This window comes from Crassostrea angulata, chromosome 5 (assembly GCF_025612915.1).
Source record: "Crassostrea angulata isolate pt1a10 chromosome 5, ASM2561291v2, whole genome shotgun sequence".
Taxonomy (NCBI): Eukaryota; Metazoa; Mollusca; class Bivalvia; order Ostreida; family Ostreidae; genus Magallana; species Magallana angulata.
The window spans coordinates 50,974,751-50,993,545 of NC_069115.1; the positions used below are offsets into that span (position 1 = coordinate 50,974,751).

At 37.5% G+C, this 18,795-nt stretch overlaps 2 protein-coding genes across 5 annotated transcripts in view; one reads left to right on the forward strand and one right to left on the reverse strand.

Moving 5' to 3' along the window:
- LOC128183886 (uncharacterized) lies at positions 1-17,926 on the forward strand. Its single transcript, XM_052853105.1, has 6 exons — positions 1-294; positions 11,467-11,533; positions 13,312-13,434; positions 13,878-13,983; positions 14,382-14,589; positions 15,032-17,926. Exons 1-6 carry the CDS (start codon positions 117-119, stop codon positions 15,499-15,501), a joined length of 1,152 nt encoding a protein of 383 aa, XP_052709065.1. The 5' UTR covers positions 1-116; the 3' UTR covers positions 15,502-17,926.
- The window catches only part of LOC128183885 (feline leukemia virus subgroup C receptor-related protein 2-like), a 13,380-nt gene continuing 12,291 nt past the window's right edge, over positions 17,707-18,795 (reverse strand). For all 4 annotated transcript variants that reach the window (XM_052853101.1, XM_052853102.1, XM_052853103.1 and 1 more), the window contains one exon: positions 17,707-18,282. In XM_052853101.1, the coding sequence (XP_052709061.1) occupies positions 18,181-18,282 (102 nt within the window). In that variant the 3' untranslated portion in view covers positions 17,707-18,180. The remainder of the gene's footprint in view (positions 18,283-18,795) is intronic.

Genomic DNA, 18,795 nt, shown 5'->3' on the forward strand with positions numbered 1-18,795 from the left:
ATAATTTCCAGATTTTTGACAAGGCGTACGAAACAAAAACGAAAATCAAGGCTAGCTTTACAATTAACTGAAAACTCGCGGGAAAATTTTTTGTATCCGAGCAAGTGATAAATATCATGGGTGACATGCAGCACGAGGAAAGAATACCACAGAACTTAAGTTCGCCAAATTCTTCCTCCTTCAATGCCGATGAACCGCCCATGGTTTTCCAGTGTTCCCAATGCAATGTTATTGTTGGAGATTCCACGGCATGGGTTTGCGTTGATGACATTTCACGGACCATTACACTGAAAAGTATGTATATTCCGACAGATCATGGACTACGTAGCAACATTTTGATACGGTTGCTTATGCACCTGTTTGGGCTACCACAGCAGGAACTATGTAAGCTTTACCATCCAAACATAACACCCCCCCCCCAAAAAAAAAACACAAAAAACTCGGGTTTATTCAAACTTCCCTGCACTCTACCTATAACCAGGTCTAGGCAACCTCCGTTTTTGGAGGATAGATTTTATCCTCCGTTTTTGGAGGATAGATGTATGCGCTCCCTGGTGGATCTTTTCAGATGAAGGGCAATTTACTCTGTTTTTACAAAGGGAGTTAACTATGAATAAAATATAATTATTATACTATAAAAATATCACCTTATTTAGCTATTGATAATTATAATTATTGATAATATTTAATAAATATTTAAGTTTAAATAATTGCAGGGCTGATTTTAAAGAAAAATATCTTATGTGAAGACTCTCACATTTTTAGCTCACCGAGCTGAAAGCTCAAGTGAGCTATTCTGATCACATTTTGTCTGTCGTCCGTCTGTCTGTCTGTCCATCCGTCCGTCTGTCCGTCTGTCTGTAAACTTTTCACATTTTCAACATCTTCTCAAGAACCACTGGGCCAATTTCAACCAAACTTGGCACAAAGCATTCTTAGCCTAAGGGGATTTAAATTTGTGAAAATTAAGGATCACGCCCTTTTGCAAAGGGAGATAATTAGGAATTTATGAAAATTTTCGAGAAATTTTCAAAAATCTTCTTCTCATGAACCATAAGACCAGGAAAGCTGAAACTTGTGTGGAAGCATCATCTGGTAGTGTAGATTCTAATTTGTGAAAATCATGACCCCCGGGGGTAGGATGGGGCCACAATGGGGGGTCGAAGTTTTACATAGGAATATACAGAGTAAATCTTTGAAAATCTTCTTCTCATGAACCATAAGACCAGGAAAGCTAAAACTTGTGTGGAAGCATCCTCAGGTAGTGTAAATTCTAATTTGTGAAAATCATGACCCCTAAGGGTAGGATGGGGCCACAATGGGGGGTCGAAATTTAACATAGGAATATATAGGGTAAATCTTTAAAAATCTTCTTCTCATGAACCATAAGACCAGGAAAGCTGAAACTTGTGTGGAAGCATCCTCAGGTAGTGTTAATTCTCATTTGTGAAAATCATGACCCTTGAGGGTAGGTGGGGCCACAATGGGGGGTCAAAGTTTAACATAGGAATATATAGAGAAAATCTTTAAAATTCTTCTTCTCATGAACCATAAGACCAGGAAAGCTGAAACTTGTGTGGAAGCATCCTCAGGTAGTGTAAATTCTAATTTGTGAAAATCATGACCCCCGGGGTAGGGTGGGGCCACAATTGGGGGTCGAAATTTAACATAGGAAAATATAGAGTAAATCTTTAAAAATCTTCTTCTCATGAACCATAAGACCAGGAAAGCTGAAACTTGTGTGGAAGCATCCTCAGGTAGTGTAAATTCACAGTTGTGAAAATCATGACCCCCGGGGGTAGAGTTGGGCCACAATGGGGTGTCGAAGTTTAACATAGGAATATATAAAGTAAATTTTTAAAAATCTTCCTTTCAGAAACTAATCAGCCAGGAAAGCTGACACTTGTGTGGAAGCATCCTCAGGTAGTGTAAATTCATAGTTGTGAAATTCATGATCCCCAGGGGTAGGGTGGGGCCACAATGAGGTGTCGAAGTTTTATTACATAGGAATATATAGAGTAAATCTTTAAAAATCTTCTTCTCAGAAACTAATCAGCCAGGAAAGCTGACACTTGTGTGGAAGCATCCTCAGGTAGTGTAGATTCAAAGTTGTGAAAATCATGACCCCCGGGGGTAGGGTGGGGCCACAATGGAAGGTCAAAGTTTTACATAGGAATATATATGGTAAATCTTTAAAAATCTTCTTCTCAGAAACTAATCAGCTAGGAAAGCTTAAACTTGTGTGGAAGCGTCCTCAGGTAGTGTAAATTCAAAGTTGTGAAAATCATGATCCCCAGGGGTAGGGTGGGGCCACAATGGGGGTTCAAAGTTTAACAAAGGAATATATATGGTAAATCTTTAAAAATATTCTTCTCAGAAACTAATCAGCCAGATGATTCTTTATAATTGTTAAGACTTTGGCCCCAGGACAATTCTTTGGCCTCACAAGAAGGTTCAGAGTTTATGTACGTTTATATCCCATATATAAACAATTGTTAAGGATCTTTTTGAGAACTGCAATACTCAACATATGATATGACTATAAAATCGTCCTGTTAGAAAAGGGACTAATGATTATAAACATAAGAATATCCCGGGGAAAATGGATTTTATTTATACAGGATCAACATGTTTTATTGTACATTGTCCAGATAGTTTGTATTATGACTCCATTAAGCTGATTTTATCATACCTATTGTTCCTCAGGTGAGCGATGTGGCCCATGGGCCTCTTGTTTTCAATATTCTGGATAATTGATATCTATAAATGGTATCATTTTGATTAATAAAATTTAACAATGTCTTTTTGTGTGAAGGGATTAAATTTAAATGATACTTAATAACATTTGAATTAATTAGAATAAGAGCTACAAAGTTCCTAAGGTATATGCAAACATTTACTTTGTACATGTACAATATAGCAGATCAAGATATCTATTGTGTGTCTCTCAACGTGAATGAACTCATTAATGTTTTAATGAGTAATAAACATCACTATTTTGTGATTTTTATTAAATGAAACATGTAAATAGTCTCATCTTCGCTAGCCAAGGGTTTTCGGTCCACTTTGCTCCCCATAAACCCTTGGCGGATTTCATTACGAAAACTCGGTGATGTGGTGGCGCTATCTAGCGAGCAACTTGAGTTGCGCCCCTTGCATATTTACAGTTTATTTCAATATCCATACTTACCTGCATCAACTATTTGCAATGTGCCCGGGCTCCTACGATCATGCTCGAACATTAAAAACATTAGAGTTATCTGCCCCTACTTGGAACTCTCCTTTACTACTTCCGTTCAGTTTATGTTCGGGCACCGCCATGTTTGGCGGTTTTTTGTAGCGTGGTCAGACAATAAATTTTATTTATTGTTCTTTTCGTAACCTACGGTTGTGTAAAGTATTAAATATGGATAATTACAAGAAGTGTTCACAGTGTTCGCGGGAAATGAACGTTATAGACGATCACCCAGAGTGTTTTCGTCACAGATTGTGTACCGAAGTTTTTACTTGTGAAATTTGTAAGGCCTGGACGCCGGGGCGATGGACCGCGTATACCAAGATGGTGGATAAGGCCTTAGCGAAGGCAAACAAGCCTGGAGAAACCGCGGCATCTATCGAGATCAGAGAACAGCCGACGGTTGGTGAGAATATTATGTCGTCGCCGTCTCCGAGCGGCATGGGAGACAGAACTCGGCCAACACCACCTCCGAGCAGACAAATAAGGGCCTCACAAGTTCAGTCCTTGCCTCCGAGCGGACAATGGAACCCGCACACAGCTTTTGTGTCCATTAATCCTGCACAATTGACGTCTCTGAACGGCCAAGCGCAGATGCCATTCGTTCCGGTAGCACCTCCGAGTGCACAACCGAATTTTATGAATTGGTCAGAGCAAGCATTTAATGCTTTTATTGACAGCAGAATAAAGCTCATGACTCAACAGAACGTTTCTCCTGGCATGACTTCTACTGGTTCTAAAACCACAGGTGAGTCTGTGAATGCAGATACAAATAGAAATGCAAGTAACAGACGGTTTAACAGATTTGAGAGAGAAACGAGGTCAGTTAGCCCTGACGTTCTGGATCTTGCAGATGACAGAGACGATCAGTTTGTAGATGATGATGATCAGTCCTTGGATGATTCGAGATCTCAGTCGAATGACAAGTGTGATGAGACCGAATTTACAATTGCATCTGTAGAAGGCTCAGGTTCTTGGAAGAACTTTATAACAAAAATGGCATCAGATCTGAAAGTTCCTTTAGAGGCCGATAAGCCAGAACAGGAGTATGCCTCGTATGTATCGCAACATTTACAGTGCAACAAGGAGTCTTCTAAGATTAGGCCTCCGTTGGAGGGATCTTCTATTCAAGCCTTCATGAATGTAGATAAAGAATGGCAGACTAGAGGCAAAATCCGTGCTTTCAGAGCTAGAGATGATGAAAAATATGCCGTAGCAGCTGATCATTTTGCAAAATTCTGTAAAGTGCCAAGTCTTGACTCTAATATTGAAGAGGGCATTACAGATAGCAAGACTCAGTCGGGTAAGGGTCAGACAGGAAATGCCAAGGGTCGTTTCAGATTTAGCGACAAGCATAATGCTGCTTATAATTCAGAGTTTCGCAAGGTAGATATGAGTGCGAGACTGTTGTTAAGACAAATATCTTACGGATCAATGATTACGTCTTACTTGGATACAGTTCAGTCTGATGAAGATAAGACTGAGGCTTTGCAAGCTCTTGTGCAGTTGTTAAATTCAATGGCTGATGTAACATCGAGAGTTATTGTAACAGCCGTAGGAGCCAGACGAAGTCTGTATTTGCAGGACATGGCCTTCAAGAATAAGGCTACTGAGTCAAAGTTACAGAATTTGTCAACAATTGGCTCTGATCTTTTCCTCGGAAAGTATTTTGATGTATTGCATTCTAGTGCAGAAAACATAAGAGATGCGAAAGAGACCCAACATTTAAGGGGTAAGGATAATTATGCAGCTTCCAAGAAGCGCAAGTTTGATCAGAGAGGAGATGCAAGACTGAATGAAGCAAGTGCATCTAAGGTTCCTAAGAGAACAGGCAGTAAGGGTACTGAAAACAGGAACTTTAAGAAGAGAAATAATTATCATGACAAGTCAGCAGCAGCTCCGAAGAAGTCTGATAATAATCAGTTGGGGTTTCGAGCCCCCAAGTATTAAGTATGGAATCACTGCCAGTATAACCTTGCAGGCAAACCAGGAAGTTAGCCAGGGTTTCTCCCCAGGTAGGGGCAAGATTACCAAATTTTGTGGACAGTTGGAAAATGATTACCAACGACAAATGGGTATTGAACATTGTCCAGGAAGGACTTCGTCTTCAGTTCAAAGAGTTACCGGCAGAAAGCGGAACAAGAACTACAGTTATAATAGATGCAAAGAAGCAACAATTTATATCAGAAGAGGTTCTAAGCTTATTAGAAAAAAATGCAATAGAACCAGTTCCGTCAGACCAGATAGGTCAGGGATTTTACAGCACTTTCTTCCTAGTCCCAAAGAAGGACGGAGGATTTCGACCTATTCTGAATCTCAGAGTTCTGAATACATACCTAAAAGTACCTCATTTCAAAATGGAGACATTAAGAGGCATAGTGAGAGCCATAGACCCCGGAGATTGGGCACTATCTCTAGATCTAAAGGATACTTACCTTCACGTAGCCATGTTTCCAGCAGATCGCAAATTTCTGAGATTCTGTTGGCAGGGTCAGCATTACCAATTCAAGGCAATGCCATTCGGGTTGGCAATAGCGCCGAGAATTTTTACCAAACTGATGGCAGTTATTGGGAGTTACCTCAGAAAGAGGCAGATTCAAGTTTTCATGTACTTGGACGATTGGCTGATCAAGAGTCAAGACAGGACATTACTGTTGAGGCAATTAGAAGAGACCCTTCAGTTAATCCAGAATTTGGGTCTTATTGTCAATGTACAGAAGTCGAACATGAACCCGTCACAAGTTGTACTTTATCTGGGGTCAGTGTTCAACACAAGAAGGGGTCTGGTCCTTCCTTCAGAGGAGAGGTTTCAGAAAATAGTAGAGGAGATAGCTACTATTTCAGAAATGAAGTGTGTGGTAGCTCAGAAGGTTTTACGACTTCTGGGGTTAATGGCATCAGTCATCGATTTGACCCCTTTTGCCAGATTACATATGCGCCCAATACAGTTTTACCTGTTGTCTTTTTGGCGCCCACACAAAGACAGTTTAATGCAGTCTATACCAGTGAAGGATACATTACTGCACCATCTGGAATGGTGGAGACAAGCAGAGAACATTTTTCAGGGAGTGTCCCTACAAGAGAAGCAGCCACACAGTGTGACATTGTGGACAGATGCTTCAACACAAGGCTGGGAAGCTCACCTGGAAGATCATCAGATCTCGGGTGTCTGGAGTACCAGGGAGAGAGATTGCCACATAAACTGGTTAGAAATGCGAGCAGTTCAATTAGCTCTGATTCAATTCGAAAGCATACTACTGAACAAGAGAGTTTTGTTGAGATGCGACAACTCGACAGTCGTGTCATATGTCAACAGGGAAGGGGGAACAAAGTCCTTTCAACTGTGTTGCCTGGTTTGGGAGATATTCAACTGGTGCAAAATCAGGAAGATTGTAATACGAGCTGCTCACATACCAGGGAAAAAGAATGTGTTAGCAGACGATCTGTCAAGGGGTCGACAGGGAGTTCGGATAACAGAGTGGAGTCTGAAACAAGAGTTAGTGAACCAGATTTTTCTGAGGTTCTCCACTCCGAACATAGACCTGTTTGCAACGAGGGAGAACAAGAAGTTGCCAGTGTTCTGCTCCCCCTTTCCGGATCAGTTGGCTTGGGCAGTAGATGCACTCAGTGTACCTTGGAAAGGAATGTTTGCATATGCGTTTCCCCCGCCAGTATTGATACCCCAGGTATTACAGAAAGTGCGGAAGGAGCCATGTTTGCTGGTGTTGGTTGCTCCACACTCTCCAAGACAGTCATGGTATCCAATCCTGTTGGATCTTCTGGTAGACATTCCAAGAAAACTACCAATCACGGAAGACATGCCGACTCAAAAGAAGGGTCAGATAAGGCATGCCGATCCCGAGTCTCTAAATCTGGTGGTATGGAAAATTTCCAGTCTTCCTCCAGTAAGAGAAAGTTTTCTTCAAAAGCTAAGGAGTACATTAAACAGGCAAGAAGAGCCTCAACACAGAGGATGTACCAAGCAAGAATTGCAATTTACAGAAGCTGGTGTAATAGACGGCATATTCAGCCTCTGTAGAAGAGTTAGCTAATTTTTTCATTTATTTGCATGAAGAGAGAGGTTGCAAGGCAAATACTGTAGCCGGGTATAGAGCAGCCATAGCTACTGTTCATGCAGGATGGAGAGGAAGATCAGTCAGTTCTAACACAGACCTTTCAAGCTTGATAAAAGGCATTTTTAATAGTAACCCATGTGTTAAACCTTTATTACCTAACTGGGACTTGCCGTCCGTCTTGTTAGCTTTATGCGAATCTCCATTTGAGCCATTAGCAGCATGTAATTTGAAATATCTTACCTGGAAAACAGTTTTCTTACTTGCAATGGCAACAGCAGCTAGAGTTAGTGAACTTCAGGCTCTTTCAGTTAATACCAATAATTTGCGAATTGAAAGAGCAGGGATACGTCTCCTTCCAGATTTACAGTTTTTAGCAAAGACTCAGAGGGCAAACAAGGCTTGGAAGCCTATGTTCATTCCTAGATTTAACCGTTTAGCCACAGATGAGAAGGACTTGTTGTTGTGTCCATGCAGATGTTTGGAGGAATATTTAAAGAGGACTAAAGATTTACGTCAGATGACTGAAAATCTCTTTATTACATACCAATCGGGTATGCACAAAGCGGCAGCTAAGTCTACACTTTCCAGATGGATTGTGTCCCTGATTCAGCAGGTTTACAATGACTCACCAGATTTGACATTGGGTGATGTTAGGGCTCATGACACTCGACGTCTTGCTACCTCATGGGCCTTGTTTAATGGTGCCTCTCTTCAAGAGATTATTCAAGCAGCACATTGGGCCTCAGAGACAACTTTCACTACCTTTTATCTGAAGGATGTGGGCTCAGAGGACAGCTTCGCCAGAGCATCAGTGTTGGAGACAGCTCATTGGGCGAAGAAAAAGAGGAGGAAATAAGCAGTTGGTGGGTAATTAATTTAATTACTTGTATAACCTTCCCTCCTCCCTTGTCTTGTGTTCTACAAATTCTATTTATTGCAAATAGTTGATGCAGGTAAGTATGGATATTGAAATAAACTGTGGGTTTTTAAATGTAAAACCCCTGTTTATAAGATATCCATACTTACCTGCATCCCCGCCCACCTCCCCTTCTAAGGTTATATGGAGGTGGATAAATTAGGGTGTCGTCCCTCACATAAACTGAACGGAAGTAGTAAAGGAGAGTTCCAAGTAGGGGCAGATAACTCTAATGTTTTTAATGTTCGAGCATGATCGTAGGAGCCCGGGCACATTGCAAATAGTTGATGCAGGTAAGTATGGATATCTTATAAACAGGGGTTTTACATTTAAAAACCCACATTTTAATCGAATTAAACAACAGGTTATATACACACTACGGCATTAATACAACTTGAAAACATGTTGACTACCGAATATCGGAACATAATTAACGATGCTATTAAATACGAATAAAGTTATAACCTAGGGAAAGCACAGAATGTTTTATTCATAGTGTTTTGTAAGGACCTGTACCGGGAGTGAAAAAGTCGTCGATTTATATGAAAGCTTTCATGCCATAAAATCAGGTATCGTTGTCGTGAATATTGCGGACCAAAGAAATGAAATAAAACAGAGCTCACTGAACCTTTAAAAGCAATAACCATAAGCAGGAACGTATATACTAACGGGATAGGCAACTTCTACATTCGCCATGTGTACTTCCCGTGCTATCACGCGAGCCTTGACAAGTTTGTAGAACTACATGTATGGTCAATCCCAGTAAAATATATATTTAGGTTTTTAAAGCGATCTCGTTAGACCATCGTTGGGGAGGCACTGTACTCGAGAACTTGTGTCTCAACTTGTTAAAAGCACCGAATGTTTTACCAAAGATCACACATTTGTTTTCTTTTAAAGTTTATATTTACAAGCACTGCGATTGGATCAGCTACTCGCAGCTGCAGCCAATCATAAAACGGAGCTTGTCACCGAGTTTTCGTAATGAAATCCGCCAAGGGTTTATGGGGAGCAAAGAGGACCGAAAACCCTTGGCTAGCGAAGATGAAATAGTCTATGTCATTTGTAAAACTGAACACAGGAAGTACACACTTTCAAAGCATATTGTGAAAATACTATACATAGAATTTCAAATCGCCACATACAATCATTAGTTTATTCCCTTAACTTTAATTCCCATATGGTCTGGTGCTTGCATTTTCTCATTAAAGATATGCACGAAGCCTTTGAAATATACCCATGCTATCCTCCAAAAATGGAGGATAATTTCACCCACAATGCAAAGTGACTTTCCATATATGGTAAAAATCAGCAGCCATCTTGAAATTGAGCTATCCTCCGAAAACGGAGGTTGCCTAGACCTGATAACAGGTTAGGAGCAAACGCCCAAATGGGATAAAATAACCCGTTTTGGATATAATAGCCCAATTGGGATATAAATTTTAAGTGGAAAAAATTAAGAAAAATTTGATTTTGAAATTTTTGATATAAATCCGCATTAATATGTATCAAGGCAAAAATTCTGGTTAAGAAGGTTTTCTATACGTATATTTGTAAGTTTGATCCCCAAAAAGTTTTGGATATACTGAGGGATCATTCTCCATAACAGTATGGTTCCAGAAAAATTTGTTTACCAAAAGTTGTTGCATTATATTACATGTACTTCTATTCTAATGCGGATTTTTATCAAAAATTTCAAAATCAAAAATTTTTATTTTTTGCACTTTAAGTATTATTTCAATTCATAATTATATTTTAATTTAATTTGATTTTATAATTTAATTTATAATTTTATAATATATAATTATATTAAATACAAAGTCAGTACAACAATTTCATCCTTTGAGCATTATGACTTCAGGTTTCTTTCTTGAAACTTGTACTATCAATATAAAAGCTTGATTTTCATTGTTTTATTTACTTTGTATCGTTAAAACAAAGGCAGTCAGTAAGATATAATCGTTACATGGTTTATAGTTGACGTAATATGGTTTATACATAGTAAATTCCATATGGGACAAGAGCATATGAAATTTACTGACCATGTATAAACCATATGTAGTGCTGAAACGAATGTTCGAATATTCGCGAATGAATAATTAATTTCTAATATTCGAATGTATATTTAGCATTTGAATATTCGATCACATGTTAAACAGCCCTATCAAGTACTGTAAACTATGCAGATCGTGTTATTTCATTTTACTCGGAACGAAAGTAAAGATAAAGCCATCTATGACTGCCATGCTTGGTAGAGTCTATTACTTAACCCAGTAATAGACTCTTCCGCCATGCTTGTTTACCTTGAAAGTAAAAGCAGGGTTTACATCGAACGGAGACAAACATTCTGGATTTTTCAATTCATGTCAGACGCTGAAGAAAAAATTGCTTAACTGTTTGAACAAGTTTGGGCTACGGAGAGTTAATATCGAAAGGTTTTTTTAAAAGATACCTCGATATAATTCGTATTTTTTTTAAATGAACAGAACATTTCCGGAGTTATGAGCGTTATCAGTTTTCTTTTTAATACTATATATCAAACATGGCGGAAATATTTGGACTGACTTACGAAGTTACATATCGGTCTCATGCAGGAGTCAGGACTGCAGTATATTATTAAAGAAGTAATAAATCTTTTGATTGTAGTTGATGGAAATTTAAAAAAAAAAATCAATATATTATTATTTGCATAAATATTAAATGCGCACCCAATTCAATGGATACTCATGCATTAAGTGTCAACTTCGAACTGACATGTTTAAGCAGTCAACACATACACCCAATTAGTAATACAAACTATCATATATGCTTTATACATTGTCTATGACGTCTACGAATATTCGAATACGAATCGAATAGCACTCACGAATATTCGAATACTGATTTATGGTATTCGTTTCAGCACTAACCATATGTAACTAATAGTATTGCCTATTCCCTTTGATTTATTGATAAATCATTTATTAATGCTAGTGATGTTCCAATCATCGATTATAATCGAAAATCGATCGATTGTTATCGCATTCTAAGCGCTCGATCATAAAAGGTTTCATTACGATTAATCGGTTAAGGTTTTTTTCCCTTTCAACAAGCACATTTCATAAACAGAACATTCTAGACGCGAACTATCTAAACCCTAAAATGGCGCGTGGTCTGAAAATGCCTGCATGTCAGATGAGCTCGATATTTTTACCTGGGAAATATAGAGATGCTGTTTATATTAAATACATGTATTTCAGATATTACAAATGCTGTAGTGGAAGATGAAGAAATGAAGATTGCCAGTACAGGCTTTGATGCTGGAAGGTATTTAGTTTTACTTGTGTAGCAAAAGATATTATATCAGTGTTTTCCCCAGGCCGTTTTTGCATGGCGGTACCGCCATGCATTGAAGATCCCCCGCCATGCATCACACAGTGCCGCCATGCTTCCCGCTATGCATACTTATTACAAAGCAAAAAATCTTTTTCTAATTATTTCACATCTTAACAGTGATATTATATTGACAATTTTACATCTACTTTAAGTAGATGTAAAATTGTCGTTATTCCGTTCAATCTTCATAAAAACGCTTACACCCGCAGAGAGCATCACTTACTTTGACATCGATCTCAGCAAGGGGGCACACGTGGTTAACGGTTGAAAGTGAGTTTATTAATCGGTAATAAATGCATAAATAGAGAGGTGATTACTTCTTGTTTTAATATAATGTGCCTTCTTCGACACCTCCGCCATTATCGAATGTTGTGGATTTTCCAAGATCTAAAAATAGCTCAATGTTCACTCGATGGTGTTAGCTTGGTTGCGATATGCTTGAACTTTATTTGCCGTAAAAATATTGGAAACTTGAGCAAATGTACCCAATAAAGAAAAAAAAATACAGTTAACTGCAAGTAATACAGGGAAGCGATGTCACATGACTAGAGACATCGTATAGCATAGTAAAGAATGCCTCTGAAAATGATTGTGTGCACATGTATAGGGACTGACTGCCAAGTTATAGTACAGTAACTTAATTAAATCTAAATGATCAAATTATCACAGAAACTTTTATATAAACCCCAAACTTAAACAAAAAATGTTGACTGTCCAGAATAAGTTGAAACAAGATTGCTGTAATTTCATGGTTCTGCCTGTTTCTTGTAACCCCCCCCCCCCCCCCAACACACACACACAAAAAGTAAACTCCTCTATATATATAAAAGGAAAAAGAATAAAACAGAAGGTGTTAGAACTGTTTTATGAATCTATATTTCTTGTAAAAGCCTCTTGGAAAAATTGATTTTGAAAAAAATGCTATTAGTTTTGTTAGAAAAAAACCCAGAAAAATTAAGGATAAATATATGAATTACAAGTAAAATGAAATAATACTTGTTGATGTAGATATCTTGAGAATGCATTTATTATAGTACATAACTTGTAGTACTATTACGCGCAGTGATTTCGCGCTGGCTGGGGCGCTGTTCCGTTGCACCGCACACCAACGCTGCCAAACTCCTCCCATGCCTCAAAAATTTTCTGGGGAAAACACTGTATGATATATGTATTGTTTGTTTGCTGGTTGTCCTTTTAGAATGAAATTTTGGTTAGTAATGTCTGATTAACATTTTATTTAGTCTGAAAAGGAACTGGGCGCACAAGATTATAAGTTTGCAGGAATTAAAATCTGACTAAAATCGCGAAATGTACATCTTGCTGATTTTACTATCTCGCTTCTATTTTTACAGACACATGTAAAGGAAAAGGATCTATGATAAAAAGTTAACATATTTGATTTTATGTTTTTGTGATTTGATGTAAAATGTTTGAATAATGGAATTAAGTACTCGCAAAAATCAAGGAATTTACAATATTAAGGTTTACAAACTTTGTTTACAGAAATATTTCCTTGCAAACAAGCTATTCGTTTCAATATATTATGAAGGAACTAAAGAAATTAAATGCTTACTTGCAGAGGTTATATCCTGTGATAAGTTGTTTTCTGTTCATTCTCATTCAGGAATGAAAAGATTATGTGTATAGTTCTTAGTTTATTAATGTAGTATGTATTTGTAGCAGTATCGCATTATATTCCTATTTTTCAGTACTTATTACAAGATGTCTTGTGCCACCTGTCGGGAAGAGATTGGCAGGAGATATAAAGGAGCTGTCAATCACATGGATTCAGCTCGGGGAATGTACACCCTGTTTGTGGACAAGTTATCAAGGTATGCTGACAAGTTATCCAGGTATGATGACAAGTTACCCAGGTATGTTGACAAGTTATCAAGGTATGTTGACAAGTTATCCAGGTATGATGACAAGTTATCAAGGTCTGTCGACAAGTTATCTAGGTATGTTGACAAGTTATCCAGGTATGATGACAAGTTATCCAGGTATGATGACAAGTTATCAAGGTCTGTCGACAAGTTATCAAGGTCTGTCGACAAGTTATCCAGGTATGATGATAAGTTATCCAGGTATGATGACAAGTTATCCAGGTAAGTTGACAAATTACCCAGGTATGTCAACAAGTTATCGAGGTATGTTAACAAGTTATCCAGGAATGTTGACAAGTTATAAGTCCTTCGCTCCAACCTCAACGATGCTAGGTTTTCAATTTTATCTTAAGTATTAGAAAACTACTTTGATAGTATTTTTTGAATTTTAGCTACCAGATTGGAAGCTACGACCGAGATGTGACGGATTCAAATGCAGATATGTCAGACATCCTCAGTATGGCCAAAGTTAGAGATATAAATATGCAGATATCTAGGGTAGGTCTATGACATTCAGGCAAGCTTTTATGAATGATGCACTATTCATGAGTTGTATATTTCTACGGCATCATTAGATTTATATAATTTGACTTTTTTGAGACACTGATTTTCCTATCTGTTTTTGTAGATTGTTGATATACCAGAATTGTAAAACTTGCCACCTCAAAACATTTTGTGTACAGAAATATTTTTAATAATTATTAATGTTTTTTGATAAACACTCAATAACCCAAATGATGGACACTGAAGTGTAATAAATTACATTGATCAAAATCAAAATCTTACAGTTATGTTCAAGTTGATTCAATTTTACAACTCATGTTTTCTGCCTACTTCTCTATACATATTACACACCAACTGTACCGACCAAATCAGACAGGAGTATATCCTTGCAGCTTGGTGCCATCATGCAGGAGATCAGTGAGAGACTCCAGATGTTGGAACAAGGGTACCTGTCCCAGGGTGGGGACGACAACATGAGTGTGAGGAGCATGTCTTACCCCAGCAGCTGTGTCAGCGTGCCGCAAAGGCTCATCTCCCCCTCCCCAAAGCCAAGTCGCATCTTTAATGAATGTCAAATACCCCATCCACAAAACAGCAAGAGTAAGTTCCAAGCCATGGTCTGTGTTTAAACATGTATAGTTTACATCCTGTGACTGCTCGGTCTTATATGATACACCTTCATGTAAAAATTTTGCATTAGGCAATTTTTGAAAATCAATCATGACTCAATGTGCAAAAACTATCACCATGCTAATATTTCTGAAAAAAAGGACAATTAACTTGTTCTGTTCTTTGCAAAAACTATTTGTAAAGCCAGTTGATATTTCCATATTTTACTTTCCTCACACTAAAATCAGTCATGTATTCTTTAATAATGTTTTTATATAAATTAAACAATTGATATCAATGAGGGTCTTCTAATTTAAATGTATTTGAAGTTACTCTATGTTTGATAACTTATACCGTTACATCTAGGACCAATACTTATGAATCAATAGCAAACATTTTGCCATTCCTGTATGTCTCTGATCATTTGTTGCAGATAATGCTGTGTTTAAGGTACCCCATGTAAGGCATCCCCAACAGCTTGCCAGTTATCAGGACAACCATTCCAGCAGCATACAAAGCACCTATTCCCATCTGGAACAGTTCCACAAGGTGGACCAGCAAGAGCGCCCTCTAGGTGTGGATCCGGAGGAGACCTTCCAAAGCCATGCCCACAATCACATCAGAAACTTTCACAGCAACAACGCTAGGCAACAAAGGAGAAACTCGCTAAACATTGAAAATGTTCCACAGAGCTTCAGAAGAGGGCTTACAGGTCCATGTAATGGGATCCCAAAAAATTTCAGTTCAAGTGAACAGAACAAGGAGAAGATGGGCAATCGTGAGGAGACAGCAGATGGCAACAGAGTTAGTTCCACACTGCGGAGTAAATCAAAACGCAAGGAGGCCTCTAGCGATGACCCTCTACAGGTCATGATGAGCAGGCGATGTAAAAGACGTGTTTAAGTCGGTTCTTGATGGTGGCTGAGGTTGTTTTCATTTTATGTAATGAAATATCTATGAATTAGTTTAGGTAGAGCTTATATGAATACATGTATGTATGAATCTTTGTAATTCCTAATTTAAATGTGATTGTACTTGCATGTTGAAGCATGCATTCTGAATTGAATTTAACAACATATTGGTCAATAACTAGTTTCATTGGTTACTCTTTAATATTGTTAAAAGACAATACCTATTATTGCATTATTATAACAGAAAGTGTATAAATAAAATCGCAACAGGTGCCCTTACTGGTACTGAGAAGAGAGTTCTATTCAGTCTGTTTACAGCTCTCTGTGAGAATGTGGCTGAGGGTGCTCTCGTTTTTATTAGCTTTTCTGTTCAAGATTTGGCTGTTGTCTGTAGTCGTTATTGTATTTTCACACTCGCATCCTCTTCTGTAGAACCACTGGGCCAATTTCAACCAAACTTGGCACAAAGCGTCATTTGGGATTCAAGTTTGTTCCAAGGCAGGGTCATGCACTCTTTAAAGGGGAAATAATTTAGAATTACTCAAAATTTGTTGATAATTATGCCCCCAACAGTTTCTGTTCATTTTTTCTCAGAGGATGCACACATTGAAATGAAATTTGGTATACAGTTTAATCATAATATCTAGGTCAAGTTTGATTTTGGGTACAATCGAGCAATTTTTGATAGAGTTACCGGTATGCCCCTTGGTTGTAGAAAATTCCAGTTATTTGCAGTTTCTGTTCATTTTCTTCACAGAGGATGCACATATATTAAATGAAATTTGGTATACAGGTTTATCATAATAATGTCTATGTTAAGTTTAATTTTGGATACAATCAAGCATTTCTTGACAGAGTTATGCCCCTTGGACTTAAAAATTTTCAATTATTTGCAGTTTCCATTCATTTTCTTCGCAGATGTTTCCAAGGGAGGGGGACATAAGTGTTTTACAAACATCTCTTTTTGTTTCAAAAATCTTCTCTAAAACCATTTGGTGGAAGCATTCTCTGGAAATTTAGAAATCAATTTTCCTGGGGGTTGGATGGGACGTCAAAAGGGGGGGGGGAGGTGAAGTTTATATAAGAAAATATAGAGAAAATCTTTAAAATTCTCCTCAAAAATCATTTGTCCAGAATAGCTCAGTATGTGTGAAAGCATCTGTAATTTGTGTAGATTTAAGTTTGTTCAAATCATGATCTAAGGGAGTAGGGTTGGGCCATAATGGGGGGTGATGTTTTACAAAGGAATATATAGAGAAAATATTTTAAAATCTTCTCAAAAACCATTTGATTAAAAAAAGCTCAAATCTGTTTGGAGGGCTCCTCAGGTAGTGGTGAATTAAATTTGTTCAAATCATGGTCCTTAGGGGTAGGATGGGGCCACAACTAGTACATGAAGTTTTACAAAGGAGTAAACATTAAAACTTCTCATAAACCAATTGGCCAGAAATCTCTTGGGGAAAAACTTGTGTAGAAGAATCCTTATATAGAGGTGTAGATTCAAGTTTGTTCAAATCAGTCCCAGGGGTGGGGTGGGCCACATTTGAGGATGTCAAATTCATACGAAGGAAGATGTAGAGAAAAATCTTCTGTGCATAGGTTGTGCAGATTAAAGTTTGATCAAACCATGATTCCTTGGAGAAAATGGGGGGGGGATTTTAAAATCACTACTTATGCAAAGGAATAGAGAAATATTTCCTTGCAAATACTTAAACAACAAAAGGGGCTTGATATTTACCATGTGGATTAAACTTTTCATGCAAGGTCTACCATACTTATTTGTCAGCATATTTTGAATTTGATACTGCAATGCTGATTTGATCAGCTTTTGTTGCCGAGGTGAGCTATGTGGCCTGGGACTCTGGTTATTGTTTTTTTCTTTGGACAAATTCAGTCAATCTGATTAAAATCAAAGTTTGATTTTTTAAGTTTTTATGAAGTTTATTCATACTTTAATGTGGCAAAATTTTAAAAAAAACTGAGATAAAAAAGCTGCATGATTTGTTGGGATTATTTTGTTTCATTGTTTTGTTTTTATTTTTTTCTTATTTAAGTATATTTTTTGTGCATCTTGAAAGGAGGCAATTTTTTTTTATGTTTGGATGTTTAATTAAAATGCTTGTAAAACCATTATCCTACTGAAGAAATGTTGTTGTTTAAAAACACTATCAAGACATAATAACAAGATTCATTTGGACATATTTTGGCAGGATTTATTCTTCTAAACCCTTTATTAAAAATTTATTTTCAATAAAAAACCACTCATCACTGAAATTGTTAAATAGAAAATAGTTTTTCAAAACATTATTTTGTTAACCAAATCAATCTCCGTTATATTATAGATTGTGTTGTTTCCAAATTCATGTCCTGTCAAGAAGCTTTATCTGTGCTTCAAAGAAATAAAGGTTTTTCATGGAGATGAGATGTTTGTTAGCAAAATTAAATATTTGACATATTGCTATCACTATTCTGATCCCCCTACCCCACACTGCAATACCATGTAGCACTTAAAAAAACTATCTAAAAAAGCCTAGTGAGTGTCATTCATTATGTCAAACATAATATCCTAGTGTTCTTGTAGCACCTGTTGATTGTACACATTCGTCTATTCTCAATCGGTTTGACCGGTTCTAAATTAGCACTGTACAGAAGTTAATGTCTATTGACAATGTCATATCTGATTGTCACGGCTCCTTGGCTCTGCTATTCGGGACTTCTCGGACTCTTTCTCTGATATTTCTATCTGCATAACGTTATCCATTTGATCCAGTATCTGAAAAGAAGCAAAAAATTCTACTTTAATTTTGCTTGAATTACAACAATATCAAGTAAACTTTAAACATACCTGTTTGGTTGCAACAATTAGATTTCATGTAGTGGAAACACAGCAAAATGTTTGTGCAATCTTAGTCATTTTTATTAAACATTCGCCTTATTAAATTTACCATTCTGCTGTCAAAATCAAAGAAGCATTTTGAATATTCTAATGCAGAAGGGCGTGTATTTTACAATTGCAGTGTTCCTTAGACGATTGTTTGCTAATTATGACAACTCTTGTGCTCCATACCAAAATTCTAGATCTGCCAGATCGATTTCATATCCTTATTTTAATGCGGATGTATCATCATGTTTCGCCGCACATAAACATGGTGAGAGGATTATAGATTGGACATGGGAGGATAAAGGGGCAAATGCTGACGTGGTACCGCCCGGTTGCATGAAAATGACAGTGCACGTAGATCTCTTGATTGAGGAAAAAGGGGGGGGGGGTGTAGCGAATGTTTGT

Bases quoted from the DNA above. Each gene is read 5' to 3' on its own strand.
- LOC128183886 (XM_052853105.1), top strand. From the start codon at position 117: ATGGGTGACATGCAGCACGAGGAAAGAATACCACAGAACTTAAGTTCG. The intron at 11,534-13,311 runs GTATTTAGTTTT...CCTATTTTTCAG, and splicing joins ACAGGCTTTGATGCTGGAAG to TACTTATTACAAGATGTCTT. The intron at 13,984-14,381 runs GTAGGTCTATGA...ATATCCTTGCAG, and splicing joins TAAATATGCAGATATCTAGG to CTTGGTGCCATCATGCAGGA.